Below are 24,919 nucleotides of genomic sequence, written 5' to 3'. Positions count from 1 at the left end.
TGCCATTTATTTTCCCTCAAAGAGCCCCGTGGCTGGTTGTCACAAAAGCGAACAGAGCGCAATGAAGTAAATTTCTGAGAAATTTGGATTTAGTGATTATATGGACAACAACCTTCATAACTGTCTTTTGAGAGCAGTCCCTACTCTGACCACAAAGACAAGTTTTGCTCAGGTGCATTGTAGTTCCATCTCATATTTTAAGCAGGTACCCACAACTCTGCTCTCTCGAGGAGACAAGATGTGATACTTTTTCTTCAAGTGAAACAATCGTTAAATATGTCATAATAAGTACAATATTTTTCCCAGGAGTAGTAAAGTAGCTGAACTAAAATGTTTATCCATGAGTACTCAACCTAATGACATACTGACAGTATGTGTGCTGTTCATGTGCGCAACATAAAGGGTTTGACAAACTATAATGTGCAGAACGCTCAGTATTAAAAAGAAACAAATAGGTAAGTATTGCATTAAGCAGGAAACGTACAACCTAAAGCTTCTGGTCTGGATGAAAATTTCTTGAACAGCTCCCTACACATGATTGTATGTTCCATAGATGAGTTCAGCACCCAATTAAATGCTGAATTAAGCCCAATGGGCTGCCCTTGTGGTATTTGCTCCCTTCAGCAACTGATGTTCTGCGTTGGGAGATTTGGCCATAGTTTGGTAAGTCCTGATGACTTCAGTGGAAATTTGCAGGGAGCTAATCAGTACAAACCTTACAACTGGAGCAGAGATGCAGCTGATCAACTTGTCAAAAGTGGACGTTACTCCCAGGTAAAACTCACCTCCGCTAAGACCAGCCACAAGGCGCACGTGTGGCCTACGTAGGGTGTGCAGCTTGGCTTCCCACACCGATGAGGTGAATTACAACCCAAGAGCAGTGGTGACAGATTTGTCCTCTTAAATCCCTGCTGTTTAGCTAAAAGTTAGGTATGTAGTGGGATTCCAGGAGGGAAGAGAGGGAGAGAAGGGAAGGAAGGAGACTTGAGCAGGCAGAGGGTGAATCACTCCATCCTAAATCATGAACAGTTCCACCAAGGTGTCTGTTGGAGTTGCCTACCAACAAATGTAACCGTGATTAAAACACTGTGCTTGTTGCAAGATGCTAAATAAAACCAGCCATTTAATAAAACTAATCCATTTTAGTATAATAAAATACATCAGGTATAGGATATTTTATGAAAATGTTTAATTCAACTGTTTCTTTGGAATGTAGTAGTCATAGTTTGGAAATTTAAGTTACAGTTCAGTTCTATGTGATTTTTTTTAATGCTACTCAGTGTCTGAGAATACAAATGTCATTTAAAGTTAAGGCTTCGCTGTTCATTTTGAAACAACAATTTACAAGTGTCATATTGTCATAGAAAATAAAAATTTCTGTAAAAAAAATTTGCACAAAGTTTTATGATGGTACAAAACATGAAGCAATAATATACCAGTAAAATGAAATCATTTTACTACAGAAGATTTTTATAGTTTTTCAATAAAGAAAAAAATATGTTATTTTACACTTTAAAAATTATGAAACAATCTAAAACAATATAAACTGAACATTTTGTAACACTGCCTTTACAAATTAATAACTTTATAAACATATAATTTTTTTAAATATATTTATCAGTGCAAGATACTTTTCAATGTAAAGTTGCAGTATCATTTTTCCTTTATTGAAGGGCAACTTTCATTCTATTACCTTCAGAGAAATCAAATCTTCAGTGCTAGATCCTCATTATCATAGTAAGGTTTGAAGACCACAAAGGAGATATATTTCTTTTTATGTTCACTATTCTCAGTATGTTAAAAGAAGAAAAAAAATTACCAACCACCAGCTTCACTGTTCATATAGATCAAGACCAAGAGCGGGTCCAGAATCTATTGAAATCCATGGGAATATTTCAAAAGGTTTTGGGCTTGGGCTCCCCAATGGGATTTGCTCTTCAAGGCAATATCTGCATGTAACTGGCAGTCAGGTTAGCGGACTAGAAGTTTTTTTAGCTAAGGAGAACAGACCCTAACACCTGAATCACATGGTGGTGGTATGCTGAAAACAGTTTTGAAAAATCCATTTTTTCTTTGGGTTAATTAACTAGCTGCTGCGACACCATTATGGTCAAATTACACTGTTGGATACAAATGAAAACTCTGCCTCTGCCAAAGTCAGTTTGTGACATGGGACATTTCATGGACTAAATTTTAGGCCCAGATTTCAGGCCTCGACTGCTGTGTCTTAACTTCTGGAGGACCCAGGGTCTAGAGCCTGGGGAGGTAACTCTTCCAATTTAAGACATCTAAATGGGTGTTTGAATATTCCCTATAGTCACTGCCTTTAGGACTTATTTGAAGTAGCAACTGTCCACTGTTTTTTCTATTGGGTCTTCCTCTAAAATATTTTCAGTTTCCAAACTCATATTTTTACCTCCACTCTCCCTTACTTTTCTTCAGATTCTAGGTTATTGGTGTATTTTCTGCATGTTTTTCTGTTTTATGGCTGTATCGGTGAAATGATATGCTTCAAAACATTTAATTGATCAATAGGGGTGGATTCTGTTGCTGTAGTAATTCCAGGCTGAATTAGCCCTTCTTTAGTCCTAATCCTGGACAGGATATTTCATTGCTCTACTACAAAAGCAATTTTGGAAAAGAGTAACTCAGAAAGTCACAATCGCTTCCCCAACTCTACTCGGGAAATTCAGTGAGGAAAAGCATGATTTTAGCGCTTCGCAGGATGCTCCTTTCCCCATGTTTGCACTGGTTTTATCTGCTGGTTGGTAGATACCCAGGGGAAGGTTAAAGCTGCCTCGTTCTGCTGCCTCCCCAGTTATGGCTGTGCTGTGTGCGGGTCACCGCAGAAAACATGGGGGTCCCCTCACACCTCCGGCCCTTCGCCTCCTCCTATGGACCCCTGCTGGAAACATACTCCTGTTTCTTTTTACCCTGTTGGACCAGCTGCATAGGCCGTTGAATATTATTTGTCCAATAATATTTGTCCTAAAATATTAAAAAATTGCCACGTAATTGTCAAACACATTTTTTCTGACAGCTTACACTACTCAGCTCACTGAATCTGTCACCGCCTGCATTTCTGGTATGAAATGCCAATTGGATATAACAGGATGGTAAGAACATACCCTACATACACTGTGGGATTTTATTCTGCCCTCAGTACCCATGCGTAAGCCCAATTAGCATTGATTAGCATGAAAATACACGTTTACTGAGAGAACAGAACTCTGGGTTCAGGTAGGGGCAGGAGGAGGAAAGTTTCTCATTTTAAAGGCAATCTTTTCGGTAAGGGAATAATTTTCCCTAGTGTAATTAACAGGCAAGCTGTTCAGGATAAAAGATATGTTTCATGACTTCAGGAAAAAAGATACTGTCACTTTATGCTGTTAAGAAGAAACCCAAAGTTCGACTTTGGAGGGTAAAGTTAAGAATTTTCCCTTATTTTTTTAACACAAACTCTAATAAAATCCTTTGCCATTACCAGCAAGTTAAAGCTGCAGATTTCTTTCCTTGGCAATGGCAAATGCTTATGCAATCTACTCAGAGATAGAGAGAGAAAGAGAAGAGAAAAGGAGAGAGATTTTACATTTGAAAATACATTCTATATGAAAGAACAATAAAAGGGGATATTGCAGCTTTATACAAAAGGGTCAAGAGACATGAAGTTGAAATACAGAAAGCAGAACAATCGAGCCAGGTTGTCAAATCTGATTAGCCCTTGCCTTGCTGAGGCTACTTTCTTACACTAAAATATACTTTTCTTTTAGTCAGTGAGCCATCAGAATATGATTAAAGACTAGGGCACAACTGCTGAGAAGCAGAGCTGTAGTTAATGTTAACACAATGAGAAGCAGTACAAACAAAAAGGCACTTGAGAGGACATACACTAGCCAGTGCCAAGGACTTTTTTTGTTTAGTTTTTAGGCAGTACACTCGGTTACCAGTTGTCTCTGATGATGGCACATACTCTTTTATGGAGTTCACAAGCACAAAATTTAGTACAACACTGAAAAACATCAATAAAATTTGACTGTATTGCTTCGTAAACAGAGCTGACACACTATATCGGTACTGATGCAGCAGTACTTTCAAAAACATCCTAACCCTTCTTTTGCCTATGCACAACACGAGCAATTATACACAAATACAGGTGCAGGAGTCCACTAAATTGCTGTTACTCCAATATTTTCTGGGCACTGAGCTACAGACAGCATGTCCATCCAAAGGACCCGACTGAATACATTTTGTGACAGCATCTTGGATTTTGCACAGTAAAAACAAAATTATCCATTAACAGAACACAAAAGAGAGGGAGAGAAAGAAAGACAAAATGAACTATAAGTCAATCATACTTGGTCTCAACACCAGCATTTGATTATTTCAAATAAAACCAACAGAAAAAGCAGACTGTACATGATTCAGATTGTTAACACAGATTGTTGTCCATGTTTGTCGGTTACACACTCATTGAAGCTCCTGAGAAAAGCTTGGCTCAGTGTCATCAATGCACTTTTCAGCCTGTACAGTAAAAGAAGATCAACAGTTCCCCAGCACGACCGAGCTATGTCCTTCCATCCCGATTCTCTGAAACTTCTCCAGTCGCTTTATACCTTCATGCTTCTGAGTATGAATTCTGTGTGTTTAGTTTATCTTTTTTCAGTTTTACACCATCGACCAGTTCAAAATTGTAATTCTCCAGTGCAGACAAGTTCCTCTCCGACATCCCATTGTGCCAACAGGCACAGTACAGGACAACTCCACAGATGGCTCCTAAAAGCACGCCAAGTGCACTCATGGCTATGATGGTAATAAGGATTGGATCTAGGGTCTTCAGGACGTTGCCTGGTTTCCTGGAGATGTTATCATCGTAGTCCTCGCCTGTGTGGTATGGAGGAGTAAACCCTGAAATGGAGTAAAGATTGCCAAATTTTCAGAACTGATTCGAGGTAGAACTTTGTTTGATGCATTGGAATTTTGGAGGAAGGACAGGATGTTTTTGACATAAGTTGCTATGTAATTTGGAAACCTAGCTCCTTGGAGGTAGTCATAAATAGCTGAAAAGTCTAATGTGGCCCAAATAGCTGCTGATTTTTTTCAGACTGTTCTCCAATCCTTGAATCTGCTGCATGTGAGTAGGGGTCTGATTCTGCCTTGGATTAAGTGGGAGTCTTGGGAATGAATAAACAGACCTTTTGATTATATTTTCCCAGCTTGCAGCGTGTAGCTCAAAAATGTTAATTAAATCTAATTCAGCTCAGTGTGAATGTTTATAGCCTTAGACATCAGCTGGGAATCTCCAGCCATTTTGCATCCATCTCCACTTCACTGATTTCAGGATTGCACCTTGAAGTGGCCATAGTGACAGAACTGGCAGAGAAGAGCACCCTACCACCTTTTGTAAAATGTTTACTGGGTATCGCAACATTTTCCCTCAACTCTTTCAGTTTATGAAAGAGGTCCAATAAGCTTGCAAACCCAGCTAATTGTTGCAGGAAAAAGCAAAAAGTCTTTTTGGACAAACCCTGATTTCACTGTAATCAATCACAGCAAACCCATTGATTGTAACGAAAAATTTAAGCTCATTGCCGGAAAAATGCAAGTATATTTTATTATTGGGACAATATGACAATTATGATCCATTTAATGATCCATTTAGAGCTATCATCATTGAAAATGATAATGCTTTGGTAGACTGGTCATAAAATGACATTTTCAGCCAGGTCTGTGAAACAATTAGCCTGAAGAGCTTCGAGCCTAATTATCTAGACACTGCGCGAGTCATAAATTGTAAGATATAATAATAGCTGTTTCTTCAGCTGTGGATAAGCCTTCCAGATAACAAAATATTAAGGAGCTATAGTCTGCATGCATACATATGTATACAATGTAACAAATTATGTATCTAAAATTTGGAAGGTTTGAGATAGGTATAAATAATACAAAGTCCATAAGATTATACAACAGAAGAAAAAAACGATTACATCCCACAAATAAATATAAGCCTTCTTAACGTCTGATATAGACAAATCAAAACACCGTAATACAATATGCAGTTAAGAGAACTAATCTATAAATAAATAAATAGAATACAAAAATTCACATGAAAATACACTTCAAAATTCATTCCATTTTAACAATAACACAATTTTTACCTGTTTGATTACTTTCTGGGTCGTCTTCTTCATCTATTTCATTCTCCACATCAGTTGATTCTAATGAAGCAAAGAGAATTGACATTGATTATTAGGGTTACAAACACTGATTGACTATCATGCTGGCAATAATGGTAGAGCAGATTTTCCTGTGTCAGAGCATCATTATGTCAGCTTGACAGAACTGTTCATTATGATGGGCTCCGAAAATTAATGGAGAAAAAAGAAAGATTTAAAAACTCCTCTCTGCCCAGCCTTGGCACAGTTTTAGTTATCAGCAGGGGTTTTCCATGCCTGGGAAAGAGAAATCAGTGTGATGAATTAGCATCTCATTCATTGTATTTACAATTTTGGAGCCCAATTCCATAACACTTCATCAGCGTAGGCATAGTTAATCACAAGAATAGTTTCACTGACTGCAGTGAGACCACTTCTGTTTGGGCTTCAGGGCTTTTGGCTTTAGCTCCCACAGACCAAAATCTTTGCTCAGCATTCAGTTTGAGCAACCAAAACATGTGGAGGTAGGAAAGAAGTTACTTTCTTCTCTCATTCTAGATTCAGGTAGATACCATCAGTGTGGTCCCAGCACCCTCCTTGGCACTAAGGACACTGCGGGAGGACCAAGTGGTGCATCCTGCCTCTCTTTTCTGGTAACTGTCACACTGGTGGCACATGATGAACCCCAGAAGATGGACTGTGTGATAAAAAGAGATTGCACAGTTTTCTCATCCTGCAGTGAAATGGCCATGTAGCTGAAATCTGTCATGTTACCCTCAAAAGGTTATTAGCTACAAAAGGGGAGGAACACGCTCTATTATTGCTCTCAGTTGTATTGCCAACTGGCACGGCTTAAGTTTAACTTCCTAATGCTGAGGGTTCTCAGTTGTATTCTCTCTCCTACATAAAAGTAATTGCTTCATCTCCATCATGAAGCACAGGGTACAGTTGCTTGTGTTTATCTGGGGTTGCTGCTGCCGTATTACGTGCAGTAGGCAAGGTACATAAGATCAGCAGTGACTGGAGTAAGACAAGACTGGCCAGAAATAAAAGGACTCAAATAGCATCTCAGGAATAGCCTGGCTCAGATGTGTAAAAGGCCATGTTCTAACATTACTTTGTGTCCCTTGTGTCTGGGAGCTGGTGACAACCAGCAAACGAGTCACAGCAAACTCAGAATTACAGGACAGCTCATTTCGCCCTAACTGTGTGTCCTGTAAAGGTCCTTTAAAATAGAATTCAAGTAGGCTTGGTAGTAAGTGAACTAAAAAGGGTGAAGAAATAAAATTGGATTTTGAGCATTAGTTGAAACAGAGAGAGCATTAGGAAAAGTAGAGAAATTTAAAGAGGGCAGCAATATGAAATACAGGGAGAGATGTGAGAATGTGAACACGCTGTGACCCATGTCAGTAGGATGGCAGTTCTGATTCAAAAAACTGCAGTTGCTGAAGTACTGAGATGACACCAGTGGCACTTACTATGAATAAAGCTATGGGCCAGAGATGGATGTCTTCAGTGCAAAACTTTCTATATAGCCAATAGGTTTCTATATGTTTTTTGCTATTCATACTTACTTCGGCAATCCTCCTGTGCTACATGATTGTCAATTTTAATATCGTCCACAGCGATTCCTCCGGTTCCCTTTCCAATTTCTCCCTCAATAACCACCTGGCAAAATAAAATAATGCCCACGTTGTTTTCATGTTAACACACAATTTCAGCATTCAGGATATCTTAATTAGTTGTTAACACACATCTTCACTTGTCCTGATGCCACATCTGTGTGTACTTGATTGTGGCCTGCCAATCTGCACTGCATTCCTTTATGAACTTATATATGCAAATGGAAATTTATATAAGGTCATAACTTCATTAAAGGCTTTTACATCAGCAGCAAAACTGTGGCAAGGATGTATTTTTGTGACAGATGAAAAATTATTTCTAAAGTATTTATTTGGCCTTTGATAACAAGTTTCTTATATCACTGTCATCTGAGATACCATGAAATATGCCTCTATTATTACTGTCACAGCAACAGCACCTCATCTGTAGGTATAATACTGTCTACATAAATCCTTCAGTGACATCTTCTACTACGGTATATAAAACCTGACCAGCAAGGTCTTTCTGGCCTCAGGTCTGATAGTTCAGTGAGGAGCAGCCGAGCTCACCTGATAGTGTTTCACGGACTTGTGAAGAAGAACACGTCCTTCCTTCCAGAAGTCTGCTTGGTGCCCACTCAGGGTCCACAGCACCTGGTCGTATTCATCCGGCTTTTGGTACCGCAGCTTGATCTTCAGGGTGCCAACGTGTGCGCCGGACATGTGGTACCAGAAAGTCATGCAGTGAGCAGAGTTCTGTGAGTAAATCACGGGGCTCAGCAGTCGGGCGACTTTGCCTCTCTGGCTTTCGTCAGCTTGCGAGTAAATGAAATTGCCATCTCCTACTGTGACAGAAGGACTGTGTTAGGAATAGACACCAGTTTTCATTCTCTTTGTTTACCTAAGAAGCCCCAACCACCCCTGATCATTTTGCTTTCTTTCCATGTTGATGGGTCAAGCCTCACAACCAAGAGAGTCAGAGGGCATTGGTTTGGGAGCTCTCGGAAAGCTGATGTGCTCTAAGGAGAGAGCCACAAAAGCAATCAGAGGACTGGAGCACCTCTCCTATGAGGACAGGCTGAGAGATTTGGGGTTGTTCAGCCTGGAGAAGGCTCTGGGAAGACCTTATAACAGCCTCCCAGTACCCGAAGGGGGCCTACAGGAGAGCTGGGGAGGGACTTTATCAGGGAGTGTAGTGATAGGATGAGGGGTAATGGTTTTAAGCTGAAAGAGGGGAGATTCAGACTTAGATATAAGGAAGAAATTTTTTACAGTGCTGGTGATGAAACACTGATACAGGTTGCCCAGGGAAGTGGTAGATGCCTCATTCCTGTGAACATTCAGGGTCAGGTTGGATGGGGATCTGAGCAACCTGACTGAGCTGATGTCCCTGCTTGTTGCAGGGGGTTGGACTAGGTGCCCTTTAAAGGTCCCTTCCAAACCAAGCTATTCTGTGATTCTATTTTTTCTGGCAGTCTCCTTTGCTGTTCACTGGGATGCTTTTTGCTGACAGTGAACTATAACAACATGTTCACTATGTGGCACACACAAGGAATTTGCTTGTGCTCAGGGAAGGAGGCAAGAGCACGTTTGGTGCAACAGCATATACCATGTTAGTCAGCATGCACCTCCTGAGGAGAGCCAGCTCTAGCTCAGCAGGCTAGACAGAAATCCCTGGGGCGCCTACTCTACACTAATTGTGCAAAGAGGTATTTTTAATCTCTGTTTAAAGTCGTCTGTGCTCCAGAAGGCAAGATTTGAATGGGAGAACACTGGAGGATAAAATAGCTTTGAACAGCCATGGTCAGAGATTAGGAACTGAGACCTAAACAGTGCTCCCAAATAGAGTCTGATCATTGTCACAAACAGTGCCAGAGTTATTGCCATGGTTTTTGTAATAATATATTGGGCTCTGTATATTTTCAAGCCGTTTCCCGAAAGAGTAAGATTATGGCTGGTGTTTTCTGAAAAGCATAATGTATTTTTACACTTTGAAATCTGAACACCTAATACCCTTAACTTGGGAAAGTACTTGCTTAATCATACTGGGAGAGAAGCATGTGGGAGTGTGATTAGTTTAGTTTGGTAACAGAAAATTGCTAAGTAAGATACTGACTACAGAGGAGTGCCTCTGATTTACACCAGCCAGGCATCTATTCTAGTCAGTTTTTGAACAGCTTCTTTGCAGAGTATTATGATGGAAAAATACGAAGTTCATCCTGGTGTGTGTAAGAATAGATTACATGTGTAATGTATTCACACAAAAGGATGGAGACAGCATTTGCTGGCATTGGTTTTAAGTTATTTTGAAAGTAAGAAGGAGAAAAATAACAATAAGAAATACTGTTTCTGAAATGCTGAAATAAGCATATTTATATCTCTGTTTATACCAATGCTTAAACAAAATGAAAGTAAAAAGAGGTGAAATAAGATCTTTTGGAAGGATGATGTTTTATCAGCATTGCTCTTTCCTTATACATGATATTTCATTTTGAAATAGTGTATAATTGATTCTTGATGGATTGTAATGTTGCATCAATGAAGAAGGGAAGATGAGCATTGCTACTCTGAGAAGTATAAGAAGGGCAGGGTAGTAAAAGGTGAACCAGGAACAAAGAGGAGTGAGTTAAACCCAGTGGTTGGAAGGAGTGGGCCTAATAAATGAGAAAGGGGAGTATTTTTTCTAACAGGAGACAAGGATGTTTTATTTTATTTGGATCTTTCTGTGGACATTTGAAGGTATCCTGGCCATTATACATGTGGAAGTATCTGGTTTTTGAAAGAATTTTATAAGGGAAGGTGATATTAAATTGCCAAAAAAAAAAAAGAAATTAGCTTTTAAAATTCTTTCGTTTTTTTTTATCTTATTGCAGTAACACCTTGTCCAACTTTGTCAGCAGTAGTGCCTATATGTTCTTTCCAACTTTGTTTCTGTACCGAGGGCAGCACAACATGTCTAAATCTCATCAAAGAATGGTGATAGGAAAATACAAAGGGAGGAAAAAAAATATAATCACAGCATTAGGATGGCTGTCTCAGTTGGAAGACCTAACTCTGGCCAGATTTAATCATAACATGTATAATTTGAAGTGACATACAGCGTACCCCGCTGTCTTAAAGCAATTGCTGTTGAAGATCACTTCTGTGTAGTTTCTTCAGCTTTATACAAGTGCAGCTGAGAGCAAGATATGCCTGGAATTGCTCATTGCGGTTCTCCCAACATATAGAGTGGCCTTGCTGGGTAGTGGTGACACTGAGGGGCTTGTTTGGGATGGCAGTGCCATTCAGACTGCTTGTGGTCTGGGTTCACCCTCCCCGTCCCCAAATTCTGTGCCTGCTGGCAGGCGAATGGCAAACCTGGCAGGTGAAGGTGCCCTTAGAGTTGAAGTAAAATTTTGGAAAATATTGAAAGTCAGTGCAATAAGGAGCAAAAGGGGCTGCCGGTAAGACTTATTGAAGCTACAGCAAATGGAACAAATAAGTCTTCTGCACTAGCAGGGCCCAGTGGAAACAACAAAATCTCATTTGAAGAATATCATTTCTTCATCTCTTGATTGAAGACAGGTTCAGTCTCTCTATAATCCTTGGTGGCAAAGTGCAGATAGCTCTCATTTCCAGAATATTATTGCAGCGCTGGGTCAGGAACTCTGTCTTCATTGTCTTAATTAGAGCTTTACTTATGCATGCCTTTTAGATTTTGTCAGTCTGTGGCTAACATAGCTTTTAACCTCCTTTCAATGTCAGATCCTACTGAGCCATTTCACTTTACTCTACATCAATTTTTCCACCATTACAGCCTTCACTTCAGCTAACTGCATTTAGTTAATTTGATGCCATTTATTTGTACAATGCCATTTATAGTCAAAGTATTATAAGTTTTTTTTTCCTTGAAACTACTGTACTTGTCTTAAGATTCAATTGAAAGTGTCTCAGAATGTAAAAAGTCCAATTTTGTCTAATTTCCTTGTCATTCTCATTAGGCAAAGGGGTTGCAGAAGTGGGAAGGGGGATTCATCTCAACACATTTGATTAATCTGCACGTATGCAAGAGAGAACACTAAAGGGAGAGCCTGTGCAGGTCACGCAGCGCCCTCCCTTTGCCACTAGCCAGCAGCATATTTATTGCCTAATTATGCAGAGCCATGAGTTAGACACTACAAAACCAACCAATCAATTTCCCAGGGTGATATTTCTGGAAAAACTGTGTGTGTGAGTGAAGGGACGGCTGTAATCGCCAGCTCCTGCTGGGGGGAAGGAGGGCATGGAGATACATCCATCTGGGAAGTTTCACTTACAACATCTTTCTCTGGTGGGCAGCCCCTGTAACTACCAACAGGAGCAATGTGAGATTTGTTTATGACTGTATCACTTGGTAAGTGATATTTGCAGAATATTTGGTCATTCTGATTTTTTTCTACCCTAGATGGTGGTTATCTAAAGGCAAGTCAGGAGAAGGGAATATTTCCAGATCTTTACGCCTCAACAGAAGGGACTATCATGGTCAGTTGTGACTACATGTAACAGGTTAGGTTGCCTAGAGAACCATCCTTGAGACTCTGCATATTTTAGGTATAATTCATTCTCCTCTCTTTTTGGAAGGCACATTGCTATTAAACAGAACAACCTCTTATGTAAAATGACTAAATCATGAACTCATTGTTACCTGTGTGGTCTTGAATCGGTCCAGTTTTGCTGGTCAGGATTGCCCACTTTAAATCCACCTGGTTGTCATGTTCCCAGTGGCACAAAGTCTTTTGGGATCCCCAGCCAAAGGCACAGTTGAAGTTGTATAGTGGCAGCTCTGCAGGGAGAGAGAGAAAAGGAGTAACGAAATGCCATTATTAATTGCATAATTCAGATTTTCTACTTCAAAATCAAATGCACGCATTTGATCATTAACGGAGCCGTTCCTACTTGAAACTCTGAGAAGCTATAGCAAGAGCAGCCCTGCTGGGAAACAGATAAAGAATGACTATTTCTAGTAAATGATGTGGTTGTTTCTTGTCTCTTTATGACGCATATTTTGGGATTTTTTGTGGTTAGATTAATTCTTCTGATTTGCCCACATTGGCTGGTAACTGAACTGTAGCATACATGACTGAAAAAGGAAAGCTCTGGCTTACTTATCAGAAATATTTGCTGGTTGGTAGTATCTACTTGTATCATAACTGTGCAAAGTTTTGCAACAACTCACAATAAGATTTGGACAGAAATAAGACAGGGCAGAAATACCACTAGAATGTCCTTGGCAGTAAAGGATTTCTGGTGGAATGTATAGTGTGTGGCTTCAGTAAGGAATTTACTTCAGCATCTTCCAGACAGTTAAGTAGGCCCACAAGATGGCAGCATTGAAATGGACAAATTGAGACGGAAAAGGGACAAATGTGGCTGATTGCCAAATGAACTCAAAATAAGCTTCAAAACAAGCTCCACGTAAAACAAGGGAAGTCTGGTATTATGGTCAGGATGAGATCATATCTTGTTTTCAGCTTCTCTTCAATTCTGCCCAAAGGTTTAATACATAGTAGCTTATTTTCTTCAATAGAACTTGGAATTTGAATGGAAAGATTATACAAAGATAGCACATAAATCCCTTGCATTTGTTATTTTCAGAAGCAGTTTGAAATCTTTTGGGCTTTTGGTTCCTACCCTGCTGGTATGAACCTTTACCTCACCTTGAGCAATGACAACTCCCAGTAGAGTAATACCCTTCCCACAGCAGTGGGACCAAATCCTGAAGTCTTTTCTCAGGCATGACTCATGCCTTATTAAAGGAATAACTTAGGTTTACTTTAATGAGATTCTTTGTGCAAGTATGAACTAAGAACAAAGGACTCTGTGCTCCCATCAATATCAGCTCTGGGGGAAGAATTGTGTTTCTTGCCCGTTATTAAAAAAAAAGACAGGAAAGATAATGCAACCCCTAGAATGTATTTTGTTTATTGTGGGAAAATATGGAGGAATATGGGAAGTGTGTTGGAACCTGTGGCTGGCCAGACCTTTGAGGTGGAGCTCCTCTAGTCTGAAGAGGCAAAGAACTCCTCCATGTCGTGAGATGCCCAGGGAAGACTGGAAAGGCTTTTGAACACACAACCCAGAATTTAATGGAAAGTAAACTAGAATAATCACTTTATCAACACAGAGAAAACCTCAGGTGAGCAGGTTGAGACAGAATGGATATAAAAAAGGTTCATCTATCATTCTCTCCTTGCCTGCTGTGTCCTTGTTTGGTGGGTCCTCGCTCCCAGACATGGTTTTAACTCAACTCACTGGATTCCTGCATTGCAGCCACTGTGCCCTCTCCCCTCTGGCCCCTAGAAAATTTCCTTCTGTCAGCAGAGAGGTCTGAGCATATGGCAGGTCCTGCCCCTCTCCTCCGCCTGTCAGTACCTCGGCTGTGCTGCGGCATCTATCTGCACCGAGCCCTCATTCTTTGCTCCTTCCTTTCATCTGCCCCATCCCGCCTGCCTCCCCTCTCCCTCCTGCTGGCCTCCGGAGGGGTTTACTCCACATTGTCACGAATACGGCATCCTCGCTGGGAATAAATGAATTAAACAGATAATGTCTGGCACAGAAATTCAATGTGGAGAAAACATGTTTCCTGGAGGACCCGAGCCCTTCCTAGAAAAGGGGCAGATCATGGTGAATAATCTCTCTTTGGGGCTCAAAATGTTGAAGAAGCAGAACTCAGCCTGTGTGCACGTGGGTGCAGAAAGGCAATCCATTATGTTTCTTTCTTCAGTGTACGGGTTTTTTTTTTTCTAGACAATGGGACCATGATCAAAGACATCTTGTCCAAAAGGGGACATCGGAAAATCAAGGGGAGTTTTTAAAGAAACAGAGTGACATTGAAATGAGTTAAAGGTTTTTAAGTTCATGAAAAACAGCCTTCCATTGTCAAGGAGGCCTAGGGAGAGCTATATTGCATGACTTTGACATCAGAGCCATGAAACGGAACTTTAGAAAAGGTCTTAGAAAACGTAAAACAAAATTAATCTTATTAATCCCGAAGGATTATATCATGCAAAGCTTGTGATAGCCTGTGTGGTATTCAAACCGCAAGAAAGGAGAACAGTGGTAGATAGATCACATAAATCTGAAGATATAACACAGCATAAATGAGCACATAGCACAAAGAGATTGAAAGGACTGCTATTGTTCAACTCTGAATAAAAATAAATAGCAGAAGACACAGGAGAAGTATGTAAATGGGTGAAGAATCCAGAGAAGGAAGATTACAATATTCTGGTTTCTCCATTTCATAGCCTGAGAACTATGAGATATCCAGTGAAGTTCAATGCAGATCAAAGGAAAAAATTTCTCATATAATATGAGCGATACTTGCTTCCCTCGAATACTCCTAAGGCTGAACACAATTCAAAGAGAAGTGGACACTGAAATGGATAAGGAAAATGTCCAGAATTTAATTGTAATTCCAAAGTTCAGGGAGTGACAAAATCCTTTTGCTTCATGGTCTGAAGCCAACTCTGAACATTCAGATTAGAAGGAGAGTTTCAAAGCAGAGCTAAATTTCACAGCACCATCTAATAAAGAATTTCTCACACTTTCATTTGAAATATATAGCCCAGGAAATTGGCAAAGTGCCTAAGTCTGATCTGCTTTGACCATGCCTGTGTTCCTTGGCTTTGGTATCACAGACAGAATGGTGTAGCATAAAAATGAATTTCTCTGCCGTGCAGAAGGTAATGTGAATCCCCTGGAAGTGAGCAGTGTTTGACCAGTAACCTGCTCTCAGTTAGCTGTTCCTTGCTAAGTTCCTACTGTTTTCTGAAAAGCGATTGCATTAATATATTCCTTAGACAATCACAGCAACGGGATTGAAGGTCAAAGGGAAGGCATTTCAGACTGCTCTTATTTTATGGGCTCCTTAAACATGCCATCTCTTATTGTCTATTCTTATATCTCTTCCAATGCTTCTCCCAGGGACCCATAAAAAGAAAAAACAGACCTGCTAGCCAATTAATATTAGACACTTGTAGCATGAGGATAGGTTCATTAGTTGTATGGACAATGGATCTGCCCCAGTGAAAGACAGAATAGTTCAACGCTTCTATTAAAGGTCCCAAGGGGCTGATACAGTAGCTCACTGTAAGCTACAGGCAAATCTGTCCACTTCTTTGTCCTTGAACTATAGCTTGGCAGCTCTGGTGGGAGGACAGGAAGTAGGGACAAGCAGCATTTGGTGGGCTCCTTCTGCTCCACCGACCCATTCCCCTGCCGGGATAGTCCTCCTGCCAACAGGTGATTGATCTCTGGGTTTGTACATATTGAGAGGATGAAGAAAACCAGCTATAATGTAACCAAATAGCAGCAGTTCAGATGAGAATCTGACAGGGAGGTGTGACGAAATCCCATATGCCTTTTTCAAAATGTAGGGTACGTGATACTGAATTAAAACAGGTTTATCCTCTCAAAGAATAACCAACAGCTGCGCTTCTTGACCACATCTTGCTCACAGCTGGAACCATTACTGCACATGAACAAGAAAGTCATTTGAAAATCTAGTTGAGTGAGTTCTTTGCAAGTCCATTAATCTTTTGTGGCCCACAGACTTTGACATATTTTTATAACTCCTCCAACAAGAAGCAAGAAGGAGCATGATGGCATTAAAGATGCTATGAAAATTCTCCATAGGAGGCTCTTGCCAAAGGGTAAATCAACATTAAAATGGGAAATTACAAACATAATTTGGACTACTTCAAAGTAGTATATTGGGTCTGATTCTTATTTGCATTTCACCTTTTTATACCACTTATGCTGGCAGCACAGAATTACCTTAAATGATAATAAATGATAATTTAGCTGTTTTCATATTCCTTTATTGATGCAAAGTTGTCCCACCGTAAATGAGAATCAGACTACTCTACCTTTAAACTATTTCTTAGCATAGATTTTAACCTCAGGATTTCTTAGTTCTATTTTTCTGAAATAGCTATTACATGTGTGAAAAACAAGATACTTCTTGAACAGTCTGCTTTACAAAGGACTGAGCTTACACGCTGAGAGCACATAATGTAAATGAACAGCTTGCTCTGTATGTAAATAGCTAAGAGTCAAGCGTCTCTAATAGTCCTTTGGAATTGAAAAAGATGTGTTCAAAAAGACTAGATGTTGGTGAGTCTTTGGACTGAGGCCTGAAAGGTATTTACCTTGACAGACAGATTTGTTAAAGGCATCTTTTTAAGTTTGAGGAGGAAAGTAGATCCTTTCTTAAAAAATCCAAACCTTTAAACAATTTTAGCAGTTTGGAATCACATTTTTTTTTCTTTTTTTACAACTCAGTCCCCTTGAAATGAACTGTAAAAGTCTTTTTGATGGAAAGCTTGCTTTTACATGGAGGCTTTCCAGCTATTTGCTCTTAACTGTTTCCATAGTGTATGAAAGCTGGTTGGAATAGGATAATCTCAGGCTTTGACACACACAAGCACGTTAGCCTGGGATAACAAGATTAGGGGTGTTTGTAAGCTTGAGTGCAGGCAGGAGGACAGCAATACATGGGGTTAGCACCTATTGCAGAAGTACCTGTGCCATGGCAGGTGCTGCTACTGAAAGGGCTGGTAAATCTCTGCCCTGAATCACTGTGACACAAGCTGTGGTGGCCAGCACTGGCACGGTGTGGCTCGTGCAGCATTACCTGCTGGAACCTGTGTCCTGCAACTGATCTGGAATAGCTCTTTGGCTTGGAGTTCACCATTTACCTCAGGGTGCATTAGCATCTTAAGGTAAACCAGCCCTTAGAGGGAATTAAGGCTGTAGCTGATGGTTCAGTCCTTGGTGTGTTAAATTCATACCTTGTTCAGCTTGAGAGTAGCTGCAAAAGCTGGAGTGCACTTATCCTCAGCCAGCTGAGGGCTGGGGGGGCGTCAACAGCTCTGTAATTTCTAGGCCGGTTTAAACTACATTATTTGTGGCTGCTGTAGCAGATCCTCACTCCCTGCTGCATGGCCTCTTGGGCTGATGTGGTGCATTGTGCCAGCTAGGTCCACCCGCGCCCCTCCAGCGGAAGGAAGTGCTTACACCACCTTCATGCCAGGAGGGGTTTCCTCAAGTTGAGGTGAATTTCTGCCTGCCCCTTTTTAGGAGTTTTCTGGCTGGTTTTCAGTGAGGGATTAAAAAGCAGCTGGAAACCTTTATGTCTCGAACTGGAGATTCTGGAAAACTTATTCTTATTTATTAGCATCTGACTGATCTCTATCTATGATCTTTGTAATGTGCTGCCATGTGGGAGCCTGGAGTTTGGGATGTGAACTTGTCCTTTACTCCTGGGAAGGAAACGGTTCCTACCAGCACAATGCAGGGAAGGAACACTGGCATGCTCTGAAGGGAACCTCAGACACTCCTTTAGTAGAGAAAAAACTTGGCTCATCACAGAGTAAGCAAAGGTGGTGCAGGAGGGAAGTAAGGAGAGAAAACGTGGATATCTTAATCTCTGGCAGAAACAGTCTATTACTGTAAAGTCCCACCCAAGCCAAAGGGATTTAACACAACCTGCAAATGCAACTGGCACCGGGATAGAGGGAGGAAAATTGCACTGCACAGAGGCACTTAATGAATTTGCAATTTGTTTAAATGCAAGAAGATAGTTTAAAAACCTGTAAAAAAGCCTTCATTTCAGCAAGACAAAAAGCTAAGAGATCGTTTCAGACATAAAGATGAAAATGTTTTATTCTAAACTCACTGCACAGCATCCTTGTTTCCATTGCATCCCCCCCTCTTTTTTAACCGGTGGGATCCCCAGCAGCCCTCCAGCCCTTTGGCAGTGCTGCCTGTGGAAGAGCAGTGTGGAGAGGTGTCCCGTGGGGGTGGGCCAGCCTGACGCCGTGTCCCTCGTGGCACCGGTGCTCCACGATCTCCCTCTGCTCATAAAGCAGGGCAGAGCTAGAAATAGTGTATGCTGACTAAGCCAACTGAATGACCCTGGAGACAAATTTTGTGGCAAGTAAAAGCATTCACCTCTGCAATATCAAAACGCAGAGGCTGAGAGTGGGAACAACATCTGAGATAAGTCAGCTCCATCTCTTAATCAGGTTGACACCATCAGCGTCTTTTAGGAAACTTTCGCATTATTAGCCCCTTTAGCTTACTTGAAGCAGAGGAGGATTGTGTCACATGGTTGAGGAAACGATGATAAACACTTACCCACCCCATTAATAAATCACTTCAAGACTGTGCCTGACTGTACTTTAATGGAGGAAATGGGAGTAGCTGAAAACTGACCTCTTTACTGCTCCACAATTATTAATGCAGAGGGTTTTAAACTGGTGCTCATAGTTTTTGGAGTTTGGGTTTTCTGTCCAAATCTATCCACTCTCCCTCTCCCAGTAAATTGTACAGGATATTAAAAAATGGTATAAAAGCTGTGGAAATAGCAAGCTAAGGATTTTAAAAGCTGCCAGTTATTGTATTGATTAAGTAAAAAGGACCTGCTGCCAGTGACAACTTATTTTTCCCTTTTCAAGTTCATGGTAGCAGTTTATGTAACCCCGTTTTGAGGAAACTTGCTGGAAAACAATATTGTAAACCTGCCAGCTCTCTGGTGGAGAAAACTGGCAAACTTTACTTGTCTTAGTTGTGTAAAACCATGGATATAAATAGTGAGTGGGCCTGTGTGGCTCTGTTTTTGTTTTCCCAGAGTTTGCAAACACACTTTTTGTCACTGACATGCCACATTTAAACAGAGTGCACTGTGTGATTAAGTTAGTTTAATTTTGTCAGCATTTGGCATTTGCTGATGCAGAAGGAAATCTTGTTCTCTGCTGTGTCTACATGTGGATGAAAGGCATAAAATATTTACTGTACAGAGCTAAGATACCAGATGCTTCTTTACTTCAGAGACTTTTAGGGAATGGGAAGTCAGGAAGTGCTGCAATTCATTATTTTGTCTCTGGCATGAAATTTGGGGATGGCATTTATTATGTTTTTAATAAGAAAAAAATCCTTTTTTTTTTTTTTTTTACCTGGTTGTAATGTGTTGTCTATTACCGTTGGCTTTTCTGTATTCAGCACTGTAGTGCCACCTGGAAAAGAAATTATGCATATCATGATACATGGGACACTACAAAGGATGCAGCAGTCATTAGGAATATCCTATATATAAATCTGAAATATTACCATCTTTATTAGTCACATAGGTAACTGAGTATGTGAGCTTAAGCATGAAAATATGACATTAAAAATCTGGTTTCCTTTATCAAAAAAGAAAACAAGAACTCATCATTAAATAAAGATGTATAACTTTGGAGCCCTTGCAAACACCAACTAATCAATCCTTACCGTGTCCCTGTGGCTGTCCTTGTTTTAAAGACTCTGATTGTCTCCAAATCACGTGGGACATCAGTGACTGAGCTCTGTAGCACCTCCTAACAGTCACCAGGTTGTACATTCACCCATGACATGTTTCTAATACTAGGGATGTCAGCTCCTCCAGCCCCTGCCATGCTGGGTCCTCCCTGTGTGTTGTTCCACAGCTGCGTTGTGGGAGCAACTCACAAGAGAGGTGCATGGGAATCGCCTGACTTTAGGCTTTAGTCTAAGGCAGGTTTAGCTTCTGTCTCAAAGAGCAAGAGGAATTAAGGACTTCCTCTTTGTCGACTCCTTCAAGCAGATGAACAAGAGGTGAGTGGGGTCATGCCCTTCTCCTAAGCTCACTAATTGATATTTTTAAAATACTTGACTTTTTAAAGCAAGCCTCAGCGTCATATTGATAAAGGAAACAAAAAGTAAATTAGCACAATTATAAATGCGCCGTGGGGTGCTGATTACCAGTCAATGGCTTTTCTTTTCTCCAGCAAGCGAGTGCTTAAAGCATTATAGAAAGGATGACTATGATGACTTCCCATAAGAATGAATGCCCAAGCTATATCAGTTTTATGTTTGTGAGAATGATCTGATGGGAAATGCTATAAGCCACGCAAATAGAGAAGCTCTGTATGGGGTCCAAATAGAGCAGGAAGGAATCTGGCCTACAGCACAATTACAGTTAATTGCAAGGGAGGCTTCATTGTGATAGTCACATATGTTCAGAGAAGTGACTCTAACAGTCACACTCATGAGAGTGCGGGCCCCACACTGGCGTTGGGTGTGGATACAAGAGAGTGAAGCACTGATGACATCCCCTCTGCACTGTCCTGCTATTCTTAATGGGCCACGAGATTAACATATTTTCCTTTGATAAATTTTGGAGGAAGGAAAGAATGTTTACAGTGAAATTTTTGATAAAATCACTGCTACACATTTTAGTGTTATAAGTGACATCTTATGTACAGTGCAATGTTTCTACAGCGTCCAGAACAACTGGGCATGCACTGCTCAGGGTTTCTAGGTGGTATAGTAATAAATTATACTCAAGTGTCTGCACTTTTGTTGGAGGACAATGTAGTAATTTTCAATTTTAGTACTGACACAGCTTCAGTTTCCCAGAAGAGCTGGTGCTCAGGAAGGCTGGTGACTGTTCCCTTGTCTTAGAGATTATAAACTGCTCCCTAAGCACAACCTGCAAAAATTGCCAGAGGGAGTTTTCTCTGCTCAATAAGCTTTCCCTAAGGGACACGTGGGCTGCAGTCCTGAGCTCCCTGAAGTGCAGAGTATGAGTGAACAGGGAAGGTGCTTGCACAGGTCTGTCTCCTTCCCCTCACACAGCCTCCGTCTTTGTGAAGTAGGTCTCTATCTATTGGGCTTTACAGGCCAGCCCTCACTGTAGAGCTTTCCAGGAAGCCCCAGTGTTTCCTGATGTGGCTCCTTCCTTTCAGAAAAATAAATAAATTACGAAGCTTTTTGAGCTACCTTAGCGCAATGCGGACTGTTTTATCAAACTCCTTGCATGGCAGTTTTCAAAAAGAGTAAGATTCATCTGGGACACTGATTTGAAAAGCAGTGACAGGGATGGTGCAGTGTCTTTTCCACTCAAGAATTGTTTTTCAATTTATGATTTTCAACATACATTTACAGGAGACATTGGCAAAGCTCAGAAAAGGTTTGATGCTGAAACTGCACTTTCATTTGTGTCTGCTGTTGGATGTTCTACTTCGCTGCTTCCAACAAGCCAATCTCTTACCTAAGGTTTCCCAATGTCCTCTTGGACAGCTATTGCCAGATTTTAATGCTATTTTATGTCATGGATATAAGAAGCAATAAACATTTATTAGATAAGCACACCAGGGATCAGTGATGAAATAACTTGTGTCGCTGTGTCCAAAAATAAGCTCAATTACTGTAGATGTATAGATCTGCTACAGTAAGATCTCATCAAACAGGCCAGAGCTTTGCGGAGCAAGTGACCTCCAAGAAGGGATCAAAACATAGTGGTGCAGTGTCAGCTCTCTCACAAGGACAGTGATTCCATGCAAAAGTGGGAGACTATGAAAACTAGCAAGCTTCCTCCCTTCCAGATGCAGGCTACGTTATCCCTCTGCCTCCTATTTTTCTTCTAGTGATGTCAGCTTGGAGAACATCAGCCCCTCTGTGGCTGTAATGCAATGTTGGTGGGGAAGCTCATGGAAATCTTTCTGGTGGTATATGTGTGAGTATGCTTTCACGAAACAAATCTGTTCTGTTCCTTTCTGGGAAAGGTTTGGGGTTGAGATTTAAGTCCTACATTAAATTTTAGGTATGAAAGAATGTCTGTGTCTTGAACCTAAACAATATTTCATTTTGAGTCCTTCAATCTCAGACAATAAACCTCAAGAGGTTTGTCCAGCTTTTTTTCTTAATAAGAGAAAGTTTGATTAGGACATTTGATTAGACACAATTCCTCCTCAAAAGAAAAATGCCCTCTCTTCCAGCTAGTCACTATTATTTGCTTCAAAAATTACATAGCTGAGAAAACAATCAAAAGTATTGTCATATGTAAAAGGCAGATGCCTATGTTTTGACAGCACTGACAATACGAACTGCATACCAATGTCCATTTATGCTGAGTGATTAAATCAGTTCAAACATTTAGCTGGTAACTGATGATGGATATGAGCTACAATGAAGCTGCAATGGAATGAGGATGGTTTCTGCACCTGTCAGTTGGTAGTCATCACCTGTGCCACTGTGACAGTTTGCCTGGTCATCATCACACTCATCCACGGGTTTGCCTTCGGAAACGGTAGGGACGGCCGTAGGAGCTGAAACAAACCCAGGCGTTCAGTTAAAACATGTGCTGGAGAAATCATCATGCAATTCAAAGCAACATTTTAACGAGCACCATACGCTGTCTTCATGTGTTGTATCTGAGGAACGAAGCAACTCTACTTTGCAGGTTAGTTAGTATTTTTTTGCAATGGGATGTATCTGCTCTGCCTCCTTGTGCAAAGGCACATCTGAGCTCTAGGTCTGAGCGGAGTTGGGCAGCAAAGCCCTGGACTGTCTAATCACCAGCTGATGGGTGTTGTTGTTCCTATCAACAAAGCGTGAAAGCTTGGCAGGGGAGAATGGGAGTCTTGGAGGGGAGGGCGTGGGGTAGAAAACCCATCATTTTATAGCAGGACAAAGTACCCGTGAGTGGGCCTGGACAGAGGAGCAGCAGGAGTGCATGCTTAAGGTGGTAATTCTCCAGCACGCACAATGTGGCTGAAGAAACCTCTCTGCAGAGCACACGTAAGAGAGGAAATATCTGAACAGAGCCCTGGTAACAGTGGCAGGAAAGCAGTGCGATGTAGAATCACTTTGTGCTCAATGAGGAGAACTGGAAGGAGTTTCTTTTGTTTTTGCTGAAGTTATAAATAACTAAGACATCAGTGATGTCAGTCATCCCTCCTGGCCACCTGCTTGCTTCTCATTGGGGATGACTTTCCGGTAGCTGCTGCATAACCAGTAAAATTCTGACCTTTGTTATTACAGTTAAGAGCTTGAGATTTGTGCAAGGTGCCAGAAAATATATCTATACCGCAGTATCTGCAAAACATACCACATCTGGAAAATCAGGATATTTGGTGTTACATTCAGGTTTATGTTTTATGCCGCAAGTATAGTTCCCTGGCTTAAGATAACCACTCTGGGAATAGGATCCAGGCTTTTGTCTGTTCTCACCTACTGTTATTTTCATTAACAATCTTTTACTCTCATTATAAGCTATGCAATAATGGATCCCTTTGTCAGATTCTTCTTTGCCCTTCTAATGCCCCGAAAGCCTGCTGGCCACATAAGATCATATACACTGACTTCTTGGCCTGAAAATGTCAGGAGGGGTGGTAATTTCTGAAGTAGCTATATTCTGGGATGAAACATGGCTCTTTAGGACCCTGACCTATGCTTTATGGGTACAATCTATCCCTAGTTAAAGAAACAGTTCTGTACCTATTATGAATTATGCAGAGTGTCTGTTCCCCACATTGCTTTAAAAACCCCTCTGGGAGCTCCCTCAGCTTTCTACATCAGTTAAGTTTCTTATCTTGATCTTTGTGTCCCTATATAGCCTCAAGCTTGCCTACATCTCTGCCACCATTTCATATAAGCCCCCCTGGGATGCTTTGAGCACACAAAACTTCCCCTTGCTCATTACTGCTGGAGACCTGATTTCTACTCCTGTCTGTGCCTGCCTCCACACTTCTTTCTGCATCTCAACTCCTTTCTTGCCCAGTAAATCTCAAGTGACTTCTCCTCGTTCAATTCCCTCCTAAAGATACAGTTATACAACAAAGTTTTCTTATAATGCCTCTCCCATGGGTAACGGGAACTGACCTCACCTGTCCATGGGTGACCTACAGGTAAGCGCCCTTCAAAAGCACACCATAGCAGAAAGACAAATGCAAGAAGATGTGTCCCAGGGAAAAATTGTACTTGCTGTTGCAATTTGCCTTAAAAGCAAAAGCATTTTTCCTGGTCAGTCTCCTCTTTGGCTCCTCTCTCTCACTGAGCTATGTGTTGTTGTAAGGTGGTCCATGGACTCACTTCTGCATGTTTAGGTGACTACAGGAGCCCTGTGGCTGAAGGACTTTGCCCGCAGGTTGTGAGTTTACATAACGCAGGTGCTCGGTTTTCTTTTTTCTGAGCAAGTAGCACAATAGTCTGCAGGAACTAAGTATTCCCACAGGAAATGAGGACTTCCTACAGGAACTAAGAAGTATTTCCAACCTCCCCACTTTCCGGGCCAAGTAAAAAGCATACTTATTCAATCTGGCCTTCACTGAAAAAACAACACAGAACTCATCAGTTCTCACA

The 24,919-nt window shown here is 40.9% G+C and overlaps 1 protein-coding gene across 1 annotated transcript in view; it reads right to left on the bottom strand.

Annotated features, from left to right (window-relative positions):
- Window positions 1–1,167: 1,167 nt before the first annotated feature.
- The window catches only part of NRP1 (neuropilin 1), a 116,180-nt gene continuing 92,428 nt past the window's right edge, over window positions 1,168–24,919 (bottom strand). The window contains exons 12-18 of the mRNA XM_014945035.1: window positions 22,780–22,884; window positions 19,732–19,791; window positions 12,417–12,554; window positions 8,324–8,598; window positions 7,727–7,820; window positions 6,156–6,215; window positions 1,168–4,905 (exon numbers count right to left, since the gene is read on the bottom strand). Of these exons, the coding sequence (XP_014800521.1) occupies window positions 4,616–4,905; window positions 6,156–6,215; window positions 7,727–7,820; window positions 8,324–8,598; window positions 12,417–12,554; window positions 19,732–19,791; window positions 22,780–22,884 (1,022 nt within the window). The 3' untranslated portion in view covers window positions 1,168–4,615. The remainder of the gene's footprint in view (window positions 4,906–6,155; window positions 6,216–7,726; window positions 7,821–8,323; window positions 8,599–12,416; window positions 12,555–19,731; window positions 19,792–22,779; window positions 22,885–24,919) is intronic.

This window comes from Calidris pugnax, unplaced genomic scaffold (genome assembly GCF_001431845.1).
Source record: "Calidris pugnax isolate Ruff unplaced genomic scaffold, ASM143184v1 scaffold54, whole genome shotgun sequence".
Lineage (NCBI taxonomy): Eukaryota > Metazoa > Chordata > Aves > Charadriiformes > Scolopacidae > Calidris > Calidris pugnax.
This window is presented reverse-complemented; position numbering and strand designations above follow the sequence as displayed.